Source organism: Condylura cristata, unplaced genomic scaffold (assembly GCF_000260355.1).
Source record: "Condylura cristata isolate star-nosed mole 26May11 unplaced genomic scaffold, ConCri1.0 scaffold00011, whole genome shotgun sequence".
Classification (NCBI taxonomy): Eukaryota; Metazoa; Chordata; class Mammalia; order Eulipotyphla; family Talpidae; genus Condylura; species Condylura cristata.
Window position 1 is genome coordinate 37,729,448 of NW_004567112.1, and position 18,753 is coordinate 37,748,200.

An 18,753-nucleotide genomic window follows, 5' to 3' on the forward strand; every position below is an offset into this window, starting at 1 on the left:
CCCAGGGCCACCCAGAGCCACCCAGGGCCACCCAGAGCCACCCAGAGCCACCCAGGGACACCCAGAGCCACCAAAAGCTGGATGAATCAAGACGCCTTCTCCCCTAGCAGAGGGCATGTGCCCCTTCTAACACCTTCACTTTGAGCCTCTGGTCTCCACAGCCTTAAGAGAATAAAGTTCTATTCTTTTAAGCCACTGAGTTGGTGGTGATTTGTTAGCACAACCCTAGGAAACAGACAGGCCTGAGGTCACAGAGCAACTGCCATGGGACCAGGTGGGAGAGGCCTGGAGGGGCACATCTGCGCATGCCCATCTCAAAGGGCAGCTGCCCTCACCTCAGGCCATGTAGGGCCAGTGATCCTAGATGTGCTGCTTTCTCAAGAGAAATAAACATTGAACATTTAAATAAAATCTGATTTCCAAATGCTGACAACTCATGCTCATGAAATGCGGGACATGCAAGCAAACACACATGCCTGTGGGTGGATTTGGCCTGCAGACCCCCAGCACTCAGGGATACAGCCCTGCTTGACTTCCAAGCCTAAAGCATCCAGACAATCTGCCCCTTCCATTCCCTGCAGGCCCTCCTGGAGCCGGGAAGCCGCTCAGCCCCAGAGACAGGGCCGTCTTCCCTGGGGGAAGGCAGTGTGTCCAGCACTGCACGTCCCGGCAGGGGCGGTCACCACGGGGAGGAGTAGGAGCAGCTGGAGCTGGCTGAGGCCCAGGGGTGACGCCATCCTTTCCGCCTGGCCAGTGAGCAGACCCTGGGATGCAGAAACCAACCCTATCTCGCCCTCTCCAGCTCCTCTCTCTAGACTAGCCTCCTGCCCACCCCGAGGATCCTGCTTACGTGTCCTGGCTGAGGATACATGGACCGCTGGGTCCCCCTCGAAGGTTGGAGCTCGAGCCCTGTGCAGCTAGCCAGTGCTTGAAGCAAAGGCTGAACTCACTGGGGTTGACAGGTCTCCAGAAGGTGATGGGGCGGCACCAGGATAGGAGGAGAGCAGGAGGTTGCCCCTGGGTGCAGGCGTGCTGCCAGGAGACCGGGCTAGAGGGAGGCACAGAGGGTACCCCCCCTTGCCTAAAGCTTGCTGCAAACACTGCCCTGGGCACTTCTGGGAGGACTGGGTTCCTGCAGGATATGGGCCTGTCACACCCCTTCTCTCCCTCAAGACTCCCTGCTGCTATGAGTTCAAAGATCAAATATGCAGCCAAAAGTTGGCCCCGCCTGCAGTCAGGTCCCTTTCCAAGGTAGGCCAGCTGCTCTCCACCTCCAGGCCCTCACATGGGCTGGCTCCTCTGCCGGAAATGCCCTCCCCACCTCCCCCACTTGCTGAAATCTCCCTTGGGCAGCAAAGTGAGGTGGGCATGCCTTGTTTCTGCCAGCAGCACCACCCTGCTCTTCTGGGCAAGGCCATGGCCCCTGTGTGCACGCGCCCTACCTGAATCTGAGGCCTGGTGTGCCTAGTAACTCCTGAGATGGGCATGTGATTTTGGACTAGCCAATTACCCCTTGAAGATGAGGGGCTCAGACAGGCACTGGACAGAAGGAAACGAATCAGAGCTTGTCTGAGGGCTGAGACTAAGAAAGAGGGCAGTGCTGTCTCCCTGCTGCTGCTGCACGTGAACCCCAGAGGGCTAAGGCCGGGGCTACAGCCATGATTTGTCACTATGTAAGGCAGGGGAGAAGCTAGCACACAGGAGGCAGAGGCGACCAGTGCAGAGTGGCCGAGGTCTGGCTACACCATCTGAGCCCCAAATGCAGTTATATCTGAAGATTCACCTCCTGGTAGAGTGATTTGCGGAGTCTATATGGATAAAGGTATTTTTTTTTTAAAGATTTATTTATTTATTCGTATAGAACTGGGGTACAGGCCAGAGATGTGGAGGGTGAGCGGATTCACCAGAGACAGAGCAGGGAGCAGAACAGGCAGATCAATGAAGTACACTGCTGAGGGGAGCAGCAGGTGGGCGAGGAGAGGTCTGCCGCGCCATGTGGGTCACCTCCAGGCAGGTGGGATCAAACTCATGCGGAAGTGGCTTAAGCTTCTCAGTGCTGTGCTTTAACCCACTGCACCACCAGGGAGGGCCTGAAGGTATTTTGTTTCAAAAGTTGCAACCAAGGGCCCTCCTTGGTGGCGCAGCAGGTTAAAGCACAGCACACTACGAAGCTAAAGCCACTTCCACATGAGTTCGATCCCCAGCCCCGGAGGTGACCCACATGGCGTGGCAGACCTCTCCTGGCTCGCCCGCTGCTCCCCTCAGCAGTGTACTTCATCACTCAGCCTGTTCTGCTCCCCATTCTGTCTCTGGTGAATCTTCTCACCACCCTTGCACCTCTGGCCTGTACCCGACTTCTGTATGCATAAATAAATAAACCTTGAAAAAAAAAAAGTTGCAAGCAGGTCTCCTATCTGATCCAAAGGCACTCCCAGTTGCCACTTCCTCCGAGAAGTCTTCCTTGGTCATCCTTGTGCTCTGCACTCCCTCTGTTTCCACTGCTCTTTTTACCATTACTCTCAGGTCTCCCCTCTCTGCTTTGTTTTGCCTGGACTTGTGACTTGACTTGTCCACACTGACACTATCTTAGTATCTCGCCTGTGGCCTCAAGCAGCGAGCCTAAAGTATGCAAATATTCTGTATCATTTGTTTAATGTCTTCTCATTCTTCCTCCACTGGTGTCAGGGCCGAGCCTCTGGCTCAAGGCTTGGCCTCTGTCGTTGGGCTTTGGCCCCTGGGTCAGGGGGGACACCTGTGTGAACTCCCCAGAACAACTGGATGGGTGGCATGCGGGGTGGGCTGGCGCTTACCGATGGCCTCCAGGACGAGCGTGTATCCAGCGGTGGTCTCCCGGTCCAGGTTCACGACTGTTCTTACCACGGCGTCACGGTAGCCAACACTGAACTTCCCATCCACATTGCCACCTGTGGGTAGGAGGAAACAGGGATCCTGATCAGTGAAAAGGTGGTGGCACCTCAGCTCTGCTTCTAAGTTGGAACTCTCCAGGGGTGGACCCCAAGTGAAACACTGTACTGTCCACGCAAGGCTGTCTGAGAACAGTGTTCTGAGGGCTCTGATGAGGGTGTGGGCCAAGTTAGGGGGTGGTGTTGAATGCCTGAAATTATAAAGGTCCATGTTCACTGGCACCCCCGGGTACCCGGAATTTCATGTGGATCATTTCCTTTGTACTACCTCTGCCCCGCTTCACAGGGAAATAAATGGTCCTGGAGAGAGGTCAGGTGAGTCGTCCTGGGATACAGTCCCTATTTTGGTATAGGATTGCAACATGGCAGGAGTCTGGGTTGTTTTATGCCACCTGCTGCCCTGGAGAAGCGGCTCAGGAGTCAGCTGCGGTTGCTGGGGTGCTCTGAAGCCAGCTGAGTGCTCTCCAGGCCCTCACCTCAAATGCCAGGTGGGGTGGGGCTGAGGACTGCAGTTGTCCTCACAGCTCCACAGTGGACAGCAGGGACAGGTGGACAGGAGACAGGGGCTACTGAGTCTTCCTGACCTCTTCCCAGGGTGAGGGTCTCTTCCCAGTGTGAACCGAAGACAGGAAAGGCTCACACACAGAACAATACAAGACCCCCTTCTCTGGCCAGCTGGCAAGCAGTGTGCTGCTCCGGACAGCAGAGGGCGCCACTGCACCAGGTTGGGGGCTAGCTTGGCTCAGAATCCCTGGCACAGCACCCAGGGAAAAAAAAACAGGATTAAAATCTGAGACTCCTAGGGCAGGAGGGCTCTCAGCAGGGCAGCAGGAAATCCTCTCTGGGCTTGCAGGTGCTCCCCTGTCCTTGTAGAGGTTGCCCCTGGGGAAACAGTCCTGAACCCCAGCTTCCAGTACCTGCTCCCCAGGGCCTGAAGCACCACTTGCAAAAGAAGACAGACTGGGGGGGGGGGAGGGAGGGGTAAGATGCAAGTAGTGTGGTAGGTGAGGCAGGCTGGTGTACGTGGAGGGCTTGAAACAGTCTTTCCTGGGCAGACTTGAGGCTCAGTCCATGGGGAGCTGGCCCGAGTGCTGGGACCCTCCAGGGAGGAGAGGGGGAAAGAGCTCTGGAAAGGCGAGGCTGAGGGTTGGGAGGTCACCGTGGCAGCAGTAAGCCGTGAGCACAGGAGTCCTTGCTCGAGGGGGAGACGCTGCGGGCTCAAGTGCACGTGGGCATGTGTCAACTTCTGCAGGCAGGCCACAGGCAGAGCTGAGCCTCTGAACAGCCAAGCTGGGGGGCTGAAGAGCGTGAAGGAACTGCCTGCCCCCTCCCCGCAAGTATCCCAGCACCTCAGGTGTGTCGGGGCCGCAAGAAGGCCAGGAAGTGTTCTACCAAGGAAGGACAAATTCATGATGCACCTGCCAACCTCAGCGTCCGGGCAGACATCGCTAACCGATCACAGCTCTTCACCCTTTTGAGCCAGGAGGATGTGGCTGCATCACCTCTTTCTCCACAGCTTGCCAAGTGGGAGCTACTTGACAATTCTGAGCAAAAGTCATTTTCTTTGGAGCAACCTAAGCCACTGCAGCTACTTAGATGGGCATTCTCCTTGTGAGTGAAGGGTCCCTGGGGTGGGATCAGTTTCCCCCGCCTTGCTGTTCCCCTGCAGTGGGGCAGAATGGGGCGGTGCTCCTGTCCAGAACTCACTGTCTCCACCCCCCTCCAGACTCCCTAAATTGCCTTCACCACCCCCCCAGATTCCCCCCCACCCAGTTTCAGGAGGCTCTCTGAGAGCCAGACAGAGAGGCTCGGCCACACAGTCCTGGGACAGTGAGAACAAATTCTACAGAGGTTCTGGGAGAGGCTAAAGCTCGCTGGCCAGCTGCACCTCCGGAAGGCGCGGGCCGGGGCTCACCTGTGATGAAGTAGCTGAGCTCGGCGTTGAGGCCCACGTCACTGTCCGTGCAGTTCAGCCAGACCACCCGGAACTCCCGCGGCACATCCTCGGACACGGAGACGTTGTACACGGAGGGGAAGAAGGTGGGTGTCTCGTCGTTCACATCCAGCACTGTGGGGACAGCTGGCGCTCAGGGCTAGCCCTGGCTTCTGCTCCAGGCAACCCAGATCCAGAGGCAGTGGCTGAGGCCACAGTCCAGTACGAAACCGATTTCCTGGGAATCCACACCTGTTGGCTGTGAGCCGAGGGCCCACGCCTGCTGAGTGAGGACCCGGCTGGCCAGCCCACAGTCACCATTTCTCAGCGGGTGGGCTGCTATGCAGGCTGCCCCAGGGAGGGCAGCAAACACAGGGCCTGTCTCCAGGAAGGGTCTGACAGCGACAACACCCAGGACTGTGAAGATGATGACGGTAACCTTTCTCAGCTCTTCCCATGTGGCAAGCCTGTGCAAACTAAGTGCGTCCCGGTACAGGGCCACTGTGCACCCCAGAACATCCTTAGGACGCAGCTGTGTGACTAGACGCTGCAGAGGTGGGAAACGGAGACTCAGAGCAGCAGCTGAGCTGCTCCTCCAAAGTCACCCAGTGACAGATGTGGGGCTGGGTTCCCAGGAAGGCCTGTCATACGTGATGGGGTACTGGGGGATGGGCTGTTCCCCTCCTCCGGTTTAATTTCCCTTCGAGCTTTGTTTTTTCAACTATGCACACAGACCAGGAGCCTGATTTCAGGAGAGTGGGGTTGACGACGCGTCCCCAATCCACTTCACTCCTCTGAGATCACCAGGAGGGACACTGGCCACTCTGAGGCTATGGCTTCTGGTGAGCCTCGGAGAAAAATCCTGTAGGGGTTCTTTCTGGCAGGGCTGGGGACGCCCCTCTTGCCAACCACTGTCAACCACAGAAGGGCATCCTCAAACAGGAACCCCAAATCTGTAAGGGGCAAACCCGGGACCAACAGGGTGGGGCACGACCAGCTCTCTAGACGTCTCAGTGACAGAGGGTGGCTGTTTGCGTCTGTGCTGAGCCCCGGGATGGGCCCAGGCCTGCCCTGGAGAGCGGGGACATCTTGCCCATTGTGCTCTGTGCCTACGTCCCTGGGGTTATTCCTGGTCCTTTGGCAATGGCGCATGCCAGCATCCCAGCGTTGCCCTGAGAGTTAAAGACTCAGCCAGAGTGGATGGGAAATAATCATCCCCTTGGCCCTGGCCCCGGAGGGCGGAGACAGTGGGAGTTAGAGAGAGGGACTCAAAGGGGAGGAGGACTCGGGGTGTGGAAGGCCTGCTGTCTTCTTCCCGGGTGCCGCCCTTCCCTTGTGAGTCCAGAGGTTTCACGCACACGGGAGGGCAAGAGGCCTTTACCTCCCCACATTAAACTCTGACCTCCCAAAGACGACAGGGGGCTCTGCAGCTGCTGACCCCACCCCTCACCCCCCCACCCCTGCCTCTGCTTGCTCAAACTCTCTGCTGTTGCTAAGGGGCAGGGGGCCTTGGTGGCAGGTCTGGGGTTCTGGGGGCCCTGAGGGCAGTGGCATGTGTGACTTGGAGATGGGGAAGGCCCTGCGTGCTGCACCGGCTCCAGCGAGGCAGCCTGCGCCCACCGGGAGGGTGTGGGGTCCCCTGCCCACACTGCACCGCCCCAGAGCCCGTGCCCACAGGCTCCGCACCCAGCAGGGGCCCCCGCCCCGCTCACCTCGGATGGTGAGGGTGCTGGTGGAGCTCTTGGTGGGTGTGCCCGCATCGCTCGCCACCACCCGCAGCTGGTACTCAGCGATGCGCTCGCGGTCCAGCTCGGCGGTGGTCACCACCACGCCGCTGCTGCTGTTGATGAGGAAGTCCATGCGCGGCATGCCCACCTGCATGCGGTAGGACACCAGCCCGTTCAGGCCCTCGTCCAGGTCGATGGCCACCACCTGAGGGAGAGGAGGGTACGAGAGGGGAGCATCAGGACTGAGCGCACCGTGCAGCCAGACACACCTGCTCCCCCATCCCTTCCAAATGCTCCCTAAGAGGAGGCGGCAGGCAGCCGTGGGGGCGAGGTGGGGAAGGCAAGTTTAGAATAAGAGTCCTGGTGCCCAAGCCTTCCCCCTTCCAGTAGGAAACCCTCCTGGTCGACCCCCACTGGCTCTGAGCCCGCTTGGCTTTGCAGCATCCTGGACTGGGCTGCTCAGGGCCACTGGCCCCACCCCCTGGATCACGCGGTGGTGCTCAATCAGGGAGAACGCTCACTTCATACGACCCCCCCACCCCGCTATGTTTTGATCTGAAACACAACAAAACAAGATGGTTCAAGATCAGTTTTAAAAGCCACTTGAAGATTTGACTATTGGCTTTTAATAGCTATCTGAGGTCGCGTGTAGGGATGCTTCCTTAAGATCCTGGCTCAAGACCCTGCTGTTGAGTGTCACAGAAGCGAACTCAAGATGTTTGAGAAACGTGAAATGAGAGTTAAAACAGCCACACTCTCAAGACTGAGCTGTCAAGGTCATCGGATCTGAGTCACACCCAACAAGCTGGAAGAGAGGGTGTCCAGACTCAACCTGGGCGACTGCCATGGTGGGGCCCACTTCAGCCTATCTGCACACGGCCCTGGGCCTCAGAGAGAGGTGTGCACAGCCAGCAGAGATGGTCCCTGGTGGGGGAAACACAGGAACTGCCAGCTCAAGTTAAACCCATTTCCTGCATCTAAAGACAGTTTCCAGGTGAAACACTCCAAGCAACCTCAACATCTTGGACCGTGAAGCCAGCTTCACTGTGAACTCGGAAGTGGTACCAGTGGGCACCGCCCCCTCCATTTTGGGGCTGCTTCAGGGACTGACTGCTATTCCATGGACAGGGGGTCCCCCTGCTGGGGGTCTAGGGAAATGTTCTGCTGGAGAGACAGCTCGCTCCCTGGAATCTGTCAACGGCTACTGATCTCCTCTCATAGATGAGGAAGGAGTGGGCCTGCAAAAGTGCCAGAGTTACCCACTCTGGCCTGCTGGCGAACCACTGGCCTTCCTCCAGTGGGCTCAGGTCAGTTCTTTGCACTGGACCTTGCTAGGTCTCTCTCATCGCTCACGTAAGACAAAATGAACATGGCAGAGACCACGGAGTTCCTCGTGCCAAGCTGCTCAACAGTATGACTGAATCCCCACAGCACAGCCAGGTGGTACAGTTATGATCTGCAGTTCACAGGTGGAAAAACTGAGGCCCAGAGGTACGTCATTGGCCCCAGTCACACAGCTTATAGTGCTACAGCTGGGGTCTACACCCACGTTGCTTGTTCTTCAAAGCCCACACTCTTAACCATCAGCGTCCCCAATGTGTAACTAAAGGGCCCCTGTTAAAGCATCAGCTTCCTGAATCGGCACTTTCAGGATCTCCCTGACTAGAAGGGAGATAAAGCAGGATGCAGAGAGACCAGGTTCAAGATCAGGCCTTATGTCTACCTGGCCACAGGAGTGTGGGTGCTTACCTGTAAGTCTCCTGGGAACAGTCCCACCCACCAGGCGGAGCTGCCTTGCAGCTTATGGGAGACTGACCACAGAATGGGAGGTTGCCCATGGGCTACATTGCTCTGACCTTCTTTGTATTCTAGAACCACCTAACAGGCATGGGGTGTTGGGCTCTTGGGCCAGACCTCTGTAATCAGGCTCTGAGAACCCCACTTGCCTTCCAGACTCCGTCTGCCTCCCTCTTCCCGGCCCCTGCTTCCGCCTCTATCCATCTCCTGTGGTGCATTCCTTCCGCCTCTCCAGGTCCATCTATCCTCAGCTTGAGCCCCTCTCCTTCAGGAGGCCTTCTGGGAGCACTGGTTCTCCAAACGAGGCCACTGCCCAAGGGATGGGATGGGGAGAGGAAACAGGCCGTCAGGTCAGGAAAGGGAAACTCACCTGGAAGACGGAGACCCCTGCAGAGGTGCCTTCCAGGACCTCAGCCACGAAAGGCAGGTTCTGAAAAGTGGGGTCATTGTCGTTGAGGTCCAAGAGGTTCACAAACACCGTGGCACTGCTGGTGGCTCTCAGAGGTGGCCTGCCACCTGGGGGATCAGGCAGAGGGAAACGCAGGGTGGGGGGACAGAAAAAAAGGGACAGGGAGAAGGCTGAGTGGGGAGAGGGAGGCAGGCTCAGGAACCCTCCCTCCCGGTGACCCCCCAGAGCAGCATGGGTCATGCCCCTCCAGCTGCCCCTGCCCCGGGTGGGCACAGTAACAACTGGGAAATGGGTGCTATTCTGCTCTTAGTGGCCATGACCCGGCCCTGCTGCACAACTGCAGGACGCCTGGAGGACATGTCACAGGGGTGGGGGGGACATTCCCAACAGGGATGGGGGGATGTTCCCAGTCGGAGAGCCAGCAGCCCAGACATGTGGGACCATGAGGGCACATACAGTCAGTGACGGAGACAACGATCTTGCGCATCAGCTCTGCCTCATGGGGGTCGGGGTTCTCCCGGTCCAGCATGATGTGGGTGGTGCGGATCTTGCCCGTGCTGCTGTTGAGGCTGTAGAACTGGTTGGGGGGCTCGATGCTGTACACCAGCGTGCCATTCTCCCCCAGGTCTGGGTCCACGGCCACCACCTGCCCGGGAGGAAGTGGACGCATCCCCTGATCCCAGCTTGATCCCAGGAGGAGCGTCTCTGTGCCCCAAGCCACCTGTATAGTGGCCTGAGTTCACATACTGGTTCTGGGCCCCAACAGCCGGGAACAGGAAGCATCCTGTGTCAGCCCCAGGAAGTGGGCCTTCCCCTGGATCCAGGTTAGGAGACTAGAGGTTCAGCAGAAAACCAGCAGTGAAGTCTTGGGGCTCCTTGGCTTCTTCACCCAATCAATTTTGACTTTAGGTAAGTGCCTTTCCCTATTTAGCCTTGGCCTTCTGAGCTATAAAAGTGGGGATACTCAAATGCCCAAAAGTAGATGACTGGATTAAAAAGATGTGGTACATATGCACAATGGAATATTACTCAGCAACCAAAAAAAGAAATAAACACATGCCTTTTGCAGCAACATGGTTGGAGCTGGAGAAGATCGTGCTTAGTGAGATAAAGCAGAAAGAGAAAGAAAAATACTGGATGGGTTCACTCATAGCAGGACCATGAAGGACCAGGCAAGAAAATAGTAATAATGAACAGCTATATACCAGAGACATTTTACGGGGGTGGAGTGGGCAATGGGATCAAAAACGGTGCGGGGAGGGAAGTGCACTGGACTATGGTGATGACACAGGGTGATTTGGGGATGGGAAGCCCAAGGGGATTGCAACTGAGATGGAAAAATGCACAAAATGATGTAAAAATAAACTATTATTAAACAAAAATGTGGGGCTACTGACTGGGTGCGAGGACCCTACCAACAGGTGCACCTGACAGCAGTGGGCACGGGCTGGCAGGCAGCGGGGCCCACCATGTCATAAACACTGGCCTCTCCATATGCCGAGCCCACGGCTTTAGGAGGAGGACACCAGAACTGTGTTCACAGAGGAGACCCGTGAGCTGCCAGGGTCTCCCAGTTAGGTGGTGGCTCTGGGTTCTTCTAGAACCTGCAGGCAACAAATCTTGGTGCCCTTCCTTCCCAGACGTGCAGTGTGACACATCCGTGTACTTTTGGGGGAACAGGAGGCTCCAGCAGGTCGATGACCAAGCAGTTATTCAGGGTGGGGGCTGGGCAGGGCTGGGGGGGGGGCTGCTTCTGAATCCTTGATAGAGCATTTAGAAGGGTTCAAAAGCCTAAATGTAGGGAACAGAGTTCTTCATCAGCAAATCCTTTCTTCTCCCCTTTGGAGTTTTTGGCTGTAAAGGGATTTGAAGGGGATGAGGTCTCTGTGACACCAGAGATGGCAGGGCCTGGGAAGGGGGCCACACACGGCCTCCAGTGTGGAGGGTGTGTCCCAGCAAGCTGGGGCAGCCATGGGGCTCCAGGGAGGCCAGAGGAGGGAGAGCTGGAGTCTCACTGGAGGGCTGGAATGTCATCCCAGAGAAGGAGGGCCTCAGGACGGGACCCCAGACTCTCTGGCCCCTTTACCTTTCCAGCTGCTGGTTCTTCATTTGTAAGTCCCCACCATGAAGGGGTCAGCTTCAGCGCTGTCCTAACCTAGGGGCCCGATGGCCAGTCCTCAGATCTTAGGGAAGTTCTTTAGCATCTAGCTCAGCTCTTGAGAGGTGCAGGCCAGACTCAAGGTCACACAGCACCAGCCCTGGTCGAACACAGCTCTCATAAAGGACGACTCCTTGAGCCCAAGGACAGCAGTGGAAGCTTCCCCCAGCCCACCTATGCTTCAGGGGCCCCTGTAGCACCAGAAGTGGACAAGATCAATGGAGGTGGCGACTGAAATGCCCAGCCCCCACCAGGTCAGTCTCACTTTTAACTCCTGGACACTCTGTGATGACAGTCTGGCCTCGTCAGCTCCTTCATCTTACTTGATGTGGGGCCTTTTGTGCTTTGGCAGCAAAATCTGTCCCTTCTCTGGCTTAATCCCCAGTCAGAAGTGTCTCTAGGGCCACCAGACCAGAACAGATGGACTGCCCTAGCCAAGGGCTCGCATCTGTGCCCAGCCGGGGAGGCCAGGGCAAGATGATGCTGGCATTGAACCCTGAGCCACGAGGGACCCTCACTTCCCAGCTCTGTTGCACTAAGGGGCGGGGGTGGGGGAAGGCCCCGGCCTACGGGCCAGGAGGGCTCTCAGCGTGCTGTAAGCATGCTCCCTCAGTTTCCCCAGCCTCTGGAACGAGAATCTAACCACCCCCTGCATTGGCAACAGCAGCCTGGGCACTCAGACACTGCAGGCGTAATTTCAGTCACAGACAGAGACCCAGTGTCCCCTAATTGCTGTCATGCTTCTCTCTATGGTTTAGATATTTTTGCAATCTCCATTTTTTTCTGGATGAGGAAACTGAGGTACAGAGCAGTTAAATGACCTGTTGCCAGCTAAAAGCCTGAACTTGCAGAGACCAGTTTTACATGGGGGGGGGGGGCATGCTCTTCTCTCCCCACCTAAGCGAGTGTCCAGGGCTGGTTGGAAGCAGGCACTGATTTCTGGCCTCCTGGCCCCACCCATCGCAGGGAGGGTGCGCATGAGAGAGGGCGGCTGGCCATGACCCCCACCTCCAGGCTCCCTGCTGGGTGATTCTGTAGAATCTCACCACTTTCTCCTCATTTATTTCCCATTTCACGCTCGTCATTTTTCTCCTGGCCTGACGGGGAATAATTCTCTCCCTCCCTCTCTCCTTTATTTTGCTGGGGAGCTTTGAAAGGCTCTAAATCAATGCCCATAAGCCAGGTCCTTGAAGCAGGCTGGGGAGCTAGGAGGGAATGCTGGGTCAATGTGCCAGTGGCAAACAAAACGGCCACTCCCGGCCGGGGACACCCAAGGTGCAGAGCACACAGCGGACACACACGCCCGGCAGCTCTGCATGTGCCCGGATGCAGATACACGGGACTTCCCTGGCCCCACCTGGCCTCAGACTCCAGGGGCTGTGGCCCATGCCCTGTCGAGGGGCCCTCACAATAGGAAGACCTGGCCAGGCCTGGCAGGGCTGGGGGCCAGGGTGGGTGGGGAAGAAAGGTGAGCTAGTCTGTGACAACTTCCACTCGTGAATATCTGGGACAGTTGCAATACTGTTGGTGTTGTGCTAGGCACTGGGGCTCGACAGTGAACAGGACAGATGAGATTCCAGCAACGGAGACAGATGACAACAGCTGTCATATATTTGGCAACGACGGCACTCTGGAGTGCTAGTACTTCATGGCTTCGGCTCACTAAATACCAACCACAACTCTATCAGGTGGGGACTCTATCTCCATTTTCTAGGTGAGAAGACTGGAGCAGAGGTCAAGAAACTTGCCCCAGGTTACCCAGCTGGTATATGGTATGCTTGGGGTTAGAGCCTGTCATTTTGGCAACAGGGGCTGCCTCACTGCCTCTTAGCAAGCAATGAGCAGACTAACAAACACGGGTTGTGGGCCAGCTCTGAAAGAAACAGTATGGAGAGGGGGTAGAGCCAATTTGGCCGAGTAATCAGGGAGGACCTCCCTGAGGAGGCGGCATTTCAAGCTGGGACAGATGGAGGAGAAGGAGTCAGCCATGGGAAGAGCAGAGGAGGGGAGCAGAGGAAGACAATACTCTGGGGGGAGGGAAGAGCCTCGACAGAGGCTCTGTGGTGGGAGTTAGTAGGTTCAGCAGACTAGGAGGCCAGTGTATCTGTTGGGTTGTGCATGGAAGTGCTGGTGGATGAGGAATCAGGAGATAGAGAATCTCCCATTTAAACATTACCTCCTCCTGGATGTCACCTCCAGGCTAGCAGTTCCCTCCTCTGTAGTCCCCTTTTTTCAGGTCTCAGCCTTAGCCCTTAACTAGGGCCACTGTCAGGGTTTGAAGGATTTAGGGTCCTCTCAAAGGTATTAAAATGTACCCATATATATATACACACACACACACACACACGTATACGTACATTTCATTGCTATAAAATTTAAAACAGTTTTTGACTATCCTTTTGAAATTATTTTGCTAGGACAAAATTCTATCATTGCTTGGGCTTTTGATTTCGTTTCCTGGCAATCATCACACACACCTGGTCTCCCAAGAGGGAGCGTGGTGAAGGGAAGGTGCTGGGGGCAGAGCTGAAGCCTGTGGAACTTGAGGGAGAGGCCTGAGCCTTGTCAGCAGAAAGGGGGTCGCCAGAGGGGGCCAGAGTTCTGGGGTCTCACGGCAAGTGTGAAGGGCCCTATAGGGTGGTAAATGTGGCACTGACTGTTGCTTTTGCATAGGATGAGATGAGAACTGGTGGTTTGAGCAAGAATGAAGAAAACTCCCTGAAGGCAGAGGGGAGGCTTGGCGCTTCCTGTATCCCTGAGCACACAAGCAGGTGCTCCCTGAGGCTGTGCTGCTTCTGGGGAGTGTGGAGGTGCTGGGAAGCAGGCCCCTGGTTCACTGTCTCAACCTGCTCACAACTCAGAAGGACGTGAGAAAGACTGGGGACCTGGAGAAGGCCACTGGGGACCCGATCTGGGAAAGACCCAAGGCCAAGCACATCCTTTCTTCCAGGGACACCTCCCTCACATGCTCTTCAATTCAAAATAACAGAAACATAAAGCAAAGGTAAAAGTGGACCGGACAGGAGTCAGAGGTGGGCATCTGCCCAGATCTTGGGACCTGACAGGGGTTGTCCAGTGCTAGAAACCAAGTGCCCACGAGGTGGCAGCAGAGAGGCCCATCAGCTTTAAGCCTTAGTGAAGGCCCTGGAATGGGATAGGGTAGAAGTTTCCAGATCTGACCCTTGGCTGGAAGGAATTCCTTCCCCTTATGCCTGGAAAAATCACAAGTTCCAGGAGAAATTAAGAAAATAATCCCATTTACAATCACAGCAAAAAGGATGAAATACTTGGGTTTTAACAAAGGCAGTGAACATTATAAGACATTGTCAAGAGAAAAAAGGCACAAAGAAATGGGAAAAATCTCCTGCTTATGGATAAGAATGACATTGTTAAAAATGGCTATGTTTCAAAAGCAATTTAAAGAATCAAAGATATACCTATTAATACCCCAATGACACTTTTCAAAGAACTAAACAAGCAATTTTACACAATTTGGATGGAACCACAAAAGGTTCCAAATTGCCAAAACAATCCTGAGAGGCTGTAAACTCTCCTACACAGTGACAGTAATCAAAACTGTATGGTACTGGAACAAAACCAAACAGAGCAATGTAACAGAATAGAGCCCTGAAATAAATGCACACGAGTATGGAATGTTAATCTTTGATGAAAGAGCCATGGCCATGCAATAGAGAAAGGGAAGTCTCTTCAACAAATGCTGCTGGGAAACTTGCGAAAGGACGAAAACACACAAAAGAATGAAACCAGATCCTTATGTAACGCCATATATAAAAATTAATTCAAAATGTATTAAATGCTTGGATTTAAGACCTGAAAGCACAAAACACATAAACATGGGGAATACACTCCTGAACAGCAACCACACAGATGTATTTGGGGGACACAGACTCCAGCAGCAAGAGAAACAAAAACAAAAATAAGCAAATGAAACTATATTGAGAAGCTTTTGTGCTATCAAAGAGACCACAGCAGAAAGAAAAGGCAATGTATAGAGTAGCACATCACTCATTTGACAAGGAGTTACTTCTCCAAATATATATTTAAAAAACACATATAACTCAAACAACAAAAAAGACAACCCAATCAAAAATTGGGCCAAAGACCTAAATTGATACTTATCCCAAGACAATATTCAGATGACCTATAGGCACATAAAAATATGCTCAACATCACTTATTATAAGGGAAAAGTAAATTGAAACTAAGGTGAGATATTACTTTACTCTTGTCACAATGGCCCACCTCAAAATGGCCTCTATTAAAAAGACCGGAAATAACAAATGTTGGCAAAGATGTGGAGTAAAAGGAACCCTTACCCACTGTTGGGGGGAATGTCATTTTCCACATTCTCTGTGGAAATGTTATGGGAAATCCTAAAGAAAAAAATTCCATGTGATCCAGCAATAGCACTTGATAGAACAGGAAAACACGGATGTGGAAATATTTATGCACTCCTATGTTCCTAGAAGCATTATTCATAATCACCAAGTCACTGGGCCAACCTACATGCCCATGGTTGTTTAGGTAAACAAACCAGAATATAGACTCAATGGAATACTATGCAGCTGTTAAAAGGGATGAAGTCGATCCAAAATGGTTGGATCTTGAGGTGGTTAAGTCCAATAAGCCAGAAAATGAAAGGCAGTTACCAGGATGGGTTCACTCATTTGTGGAATATAAATAACTAAAGAGAACAAACTGGTAAATCTTAACAACAAATTCTTAGACTCCGAGAAATAAAATGGTTATCAGAATGGATTGGGAGAGGGAGGGAAGGATGGGGAGAGAAAGTGATTGGATATTAGCACTGGGGTTCTGGTGGAGGGGAGTGAAGCACATCCACATATGAAGGGGTGAAGTTGTACTCCCCAAATCACATGGTGATATAACTGATTGACAAAAACACTGGAGGAGTCCTACTTACTAGCCATTTGGATACTGAACACATGGAAAGGAGGACGGACCACCTTCCCTGGTCCTGGCTTGGCAGCCTCTCCCTCTCCAACCCTGGTAGAGGTCACTGCTGGGTGAGGCAGGGGCCAGTGGGGAGGCAGCATCAGCCCCAGGGATGCTTGGGCTGGGGTGGGGGGCAGCCTTCCAGGGAAGCCTGATGTGGAAGTGACATTCCTTCTCCCAACCACCCAGTTGGGAGTACCTGGGCCACCTGCCAGGATCCCGAGTCAGCAGAGTAATAAGGGTTTGGCAAAGTGCTTTCAAGTCCGAGCACTACCTCTTACAAGCTCTGAGGCCTTAGACCCCAAGACTCAGTTTCTTCCACGTACAATGGGAGCATCTGCCCCCTCCACGTGAGATGACAATGAAAAGGAAAGAGAATCCACGAGGACAGAACAGCGCGGGGTTTGTCCCAGACCCCACATGTCAGGTTCATGTTCAACCATTTTGGATCGACTTCATCCCTTTTAACAGCTGCGTAGTATTCCATTGAGTCGGTTGGGGGCCGTGGGGCTGGGCATTTGGGGAAATGCCTCTAAATGAGGCCAAATGGGGCCAACGAGGAGGGGAGGGGGATGTCTCATGAACACGAATCCTGGAGTATATCCAGGCAGGTGCTCAGTCCTGGTTTTCCAGCTCCCTCAAGATGCTGGTTCCACTCTGGACACTCCAAGGCTTTTAGTCACAGCCCTACAAGCAACACCTCCTCGTGGATGCTGGCAGCGGCCACAGGGGCTTGTGCAAACCAGACGCATTCCATGCCAGGACTTCAAGCCCTGGGGGTGCTGACCTAGGCCATGACTGCAGTGACAGAAGTGATAAGGGAAGGAGCTCGGGGTCCAGCTGGAGCTTGTGGAATTTGAGGGTGGGATCTGGGCCCTGTCAGGAGAGGAAGTTCCCTTGACAGGGAAGTCAGAACCTGGGATCTCAAGGCAAGTGTAACTACCAGCTGAACCAGTTCCACTCCCTTGGCACTGGCCCTGGGCTGCTTGTGCCCACTGACAAAGCCTGAAGCCTAGGGTCCCTGAGAAATGGGGGGAGGGCTTCCCTGCCCTCTGCCTGCCTTTTGGTCCTAGGAGAGCTCCTGAACTCTGCTCCAGCACTGGCTCACGTGAGAATGGCAGACAGTGGTTTGGCTGCTTTGCCACCACCTACCGTGGTCACATCAGAGTCTGGAGGGGTCATCTCCACCAGGTTGATGTAGTAGGGTGCATCTTTCCAGGTGGGGTGGTTGTCATTGATGTCCAGGAGTGTGATGTTCACCTGTGAAGCCACAAGGGCAGGAGGTTAGTTGAGCTGTGCAGACAGGGCCCCAAAGAGGATACACAGCTGCCTGGGGGCATCTTGGCACGAATTCTCCAACTCCCGCCAGTTTGGGGGCTTCAAGGCACGGTCTGGCTTTCAAGGACAGGGAGAAGCCAGTTGAAAGGGCCAAATGAAATGACCCCTGAAATCCCTGCTGTGACCTGAGACTTCTCCCACCCCACTCCTAGAATGGCTGAAGATAGTTGGCAGGATTGGGGGGGGGGCAGGGGACATGGGGACTTGGAGTCTGAAAACATCCCTTGAGCTTCCTAGTCATCTTCAACTATAAGCCAAGCAATTTCCCTGCTCATCTGCCACCAATGTAAATTATTTATGGGGCTCTAAATCCTATTAGCAGGAGCCTCCCATGACTGAATAGGGCACTGGGCATTTTTCTGTCAAGTCCCTGGCCAAGCAATACCAACTCCAGCCCCTGTGGCCCAGCAAGCATGGAGCAGCAGCTCAGGTGAGGGCTCCAGCAGCTCAGATGAGGGCTCCTGAGAGGGGTCAGGAGAGGGAGCGTGAGGGACAGAATGCCAAAGAAAACAAGTGAGAATCAAGGAGAGGAGGTAGCTGGGTGACGGTCAGCCCCCCCTCCTGCTTGCTCTCTGAGGGAGGTCTCACCTCCCAGTCTCTTCTATATTCCAGGGCTCAGCCAACACTCTCAAGTGTCTTTCCTCTCGCTTCCTACTCTCTGGGCACCTCATGGGGGTGACAAGATGGAGATCTGAGCCTTCCCGGGACTTACTTGCTCTTGGTAGGGAAATCTAGGCCTTATTTTTCAACACTATGAGGGCTGGGGTGGAGGGGTGGGAAGTCTCCAGGGACCCTCCAGGGCCCTGCTTCCCGGCCACAGGCAGGAATACCTGTCCCTGTTTCTTGACAGGTGCCTGGCAGGGAGGAGCTATGAGGTCCATGCTATCTGCTCATTACCCAGCTGGTCTTTGGGGGACAAGAGAGAAAACGATTGCTCCTTCTGGGCAACCCCTGATGTCCCAGGTGGGAATAGCTTTCTGCCCACAGCTACAGAGTCACTAAGGCTGACGGTGGCTCTTGGTAGCTACCACCCTCACCCCATTCCCATAATGCCTCACACTGACTCAGGGCACAAGTGTCCAGGGCCATAAGAGGTACAGCCAGAGCTGATCTGGGGAACGGCAGCCCAGTCAGCAAGTGGGGAGCAGGGGGCGCCAAGCAGACACTCACAGTGGCAATGCCAGTCTTCTGGTTGTGGCCCACACCGCCATCCACGGCCCGGACGATGAGGATGTATTCGGATTTGGTTTCCCGATCAAGAAGGGAGGTGGTGGTAAGTTCACCTGCAGGAGGAAGGGTTTGGGTGGGCCAGGTGAGGGGGAGAGAGGGAGAGGAGGGGGTGGGAGAGGAAAGGAGAGAGCAACAATGTGAAAGAGACTGGCAAGACGAAACCGTGTGTGGGGGCAGGTGTGGAGGTGATGGTGGGGAGAGGGTACTCATGGAGGGAGAAGGGATGGCATCCACGCCTTGAGGACCAGAACCCCAGGGCTG

At 54.7% G+C, this 18,753-nt stretch overlaps 1 protein-coding gene across 1 annotated transcript in view; it reads right to left on the reverse strand.

The window, feature by feature from the left end:
* The window catches only part of CDH23 (cadherin-related 23), a 330,906-nt gene that overhangs the window by 89,985 nt on the left and 222,168 nt on the right, over positions 1-18,753 (reverse strand). The window contains exons 18-24 of the mRNA XM_004681069.2: positions 18,433-18,545; positions 17,077-17,184; positions 9,247-9,436; positions 8,752-8,897; positions 6,570-6,789; positions 4,840-4,992; positions 2,811-2,924 (exon numbers count right to left, since the gene is read on the reverse strand). Coding sequence (XP_004681126.1) covers positions 2,811-2,924; positions 4,840-4,992; positions 6,570-6,789; positions 8,752-8,897; positions 9,247-9,436; positions 17,077-17,184; positions 18,433-18,545 — 1,044 coding nt within the window. The remainder of the gene's footprint in view (positions 1-2,810; positions 2,925-4,839; positions 4,993-6,569; positions 6,790-8,751; positions 8,898-9,246; positions 9,437-17,076; positions 17,185-18,432; positions 18,546-18,753) is intronic.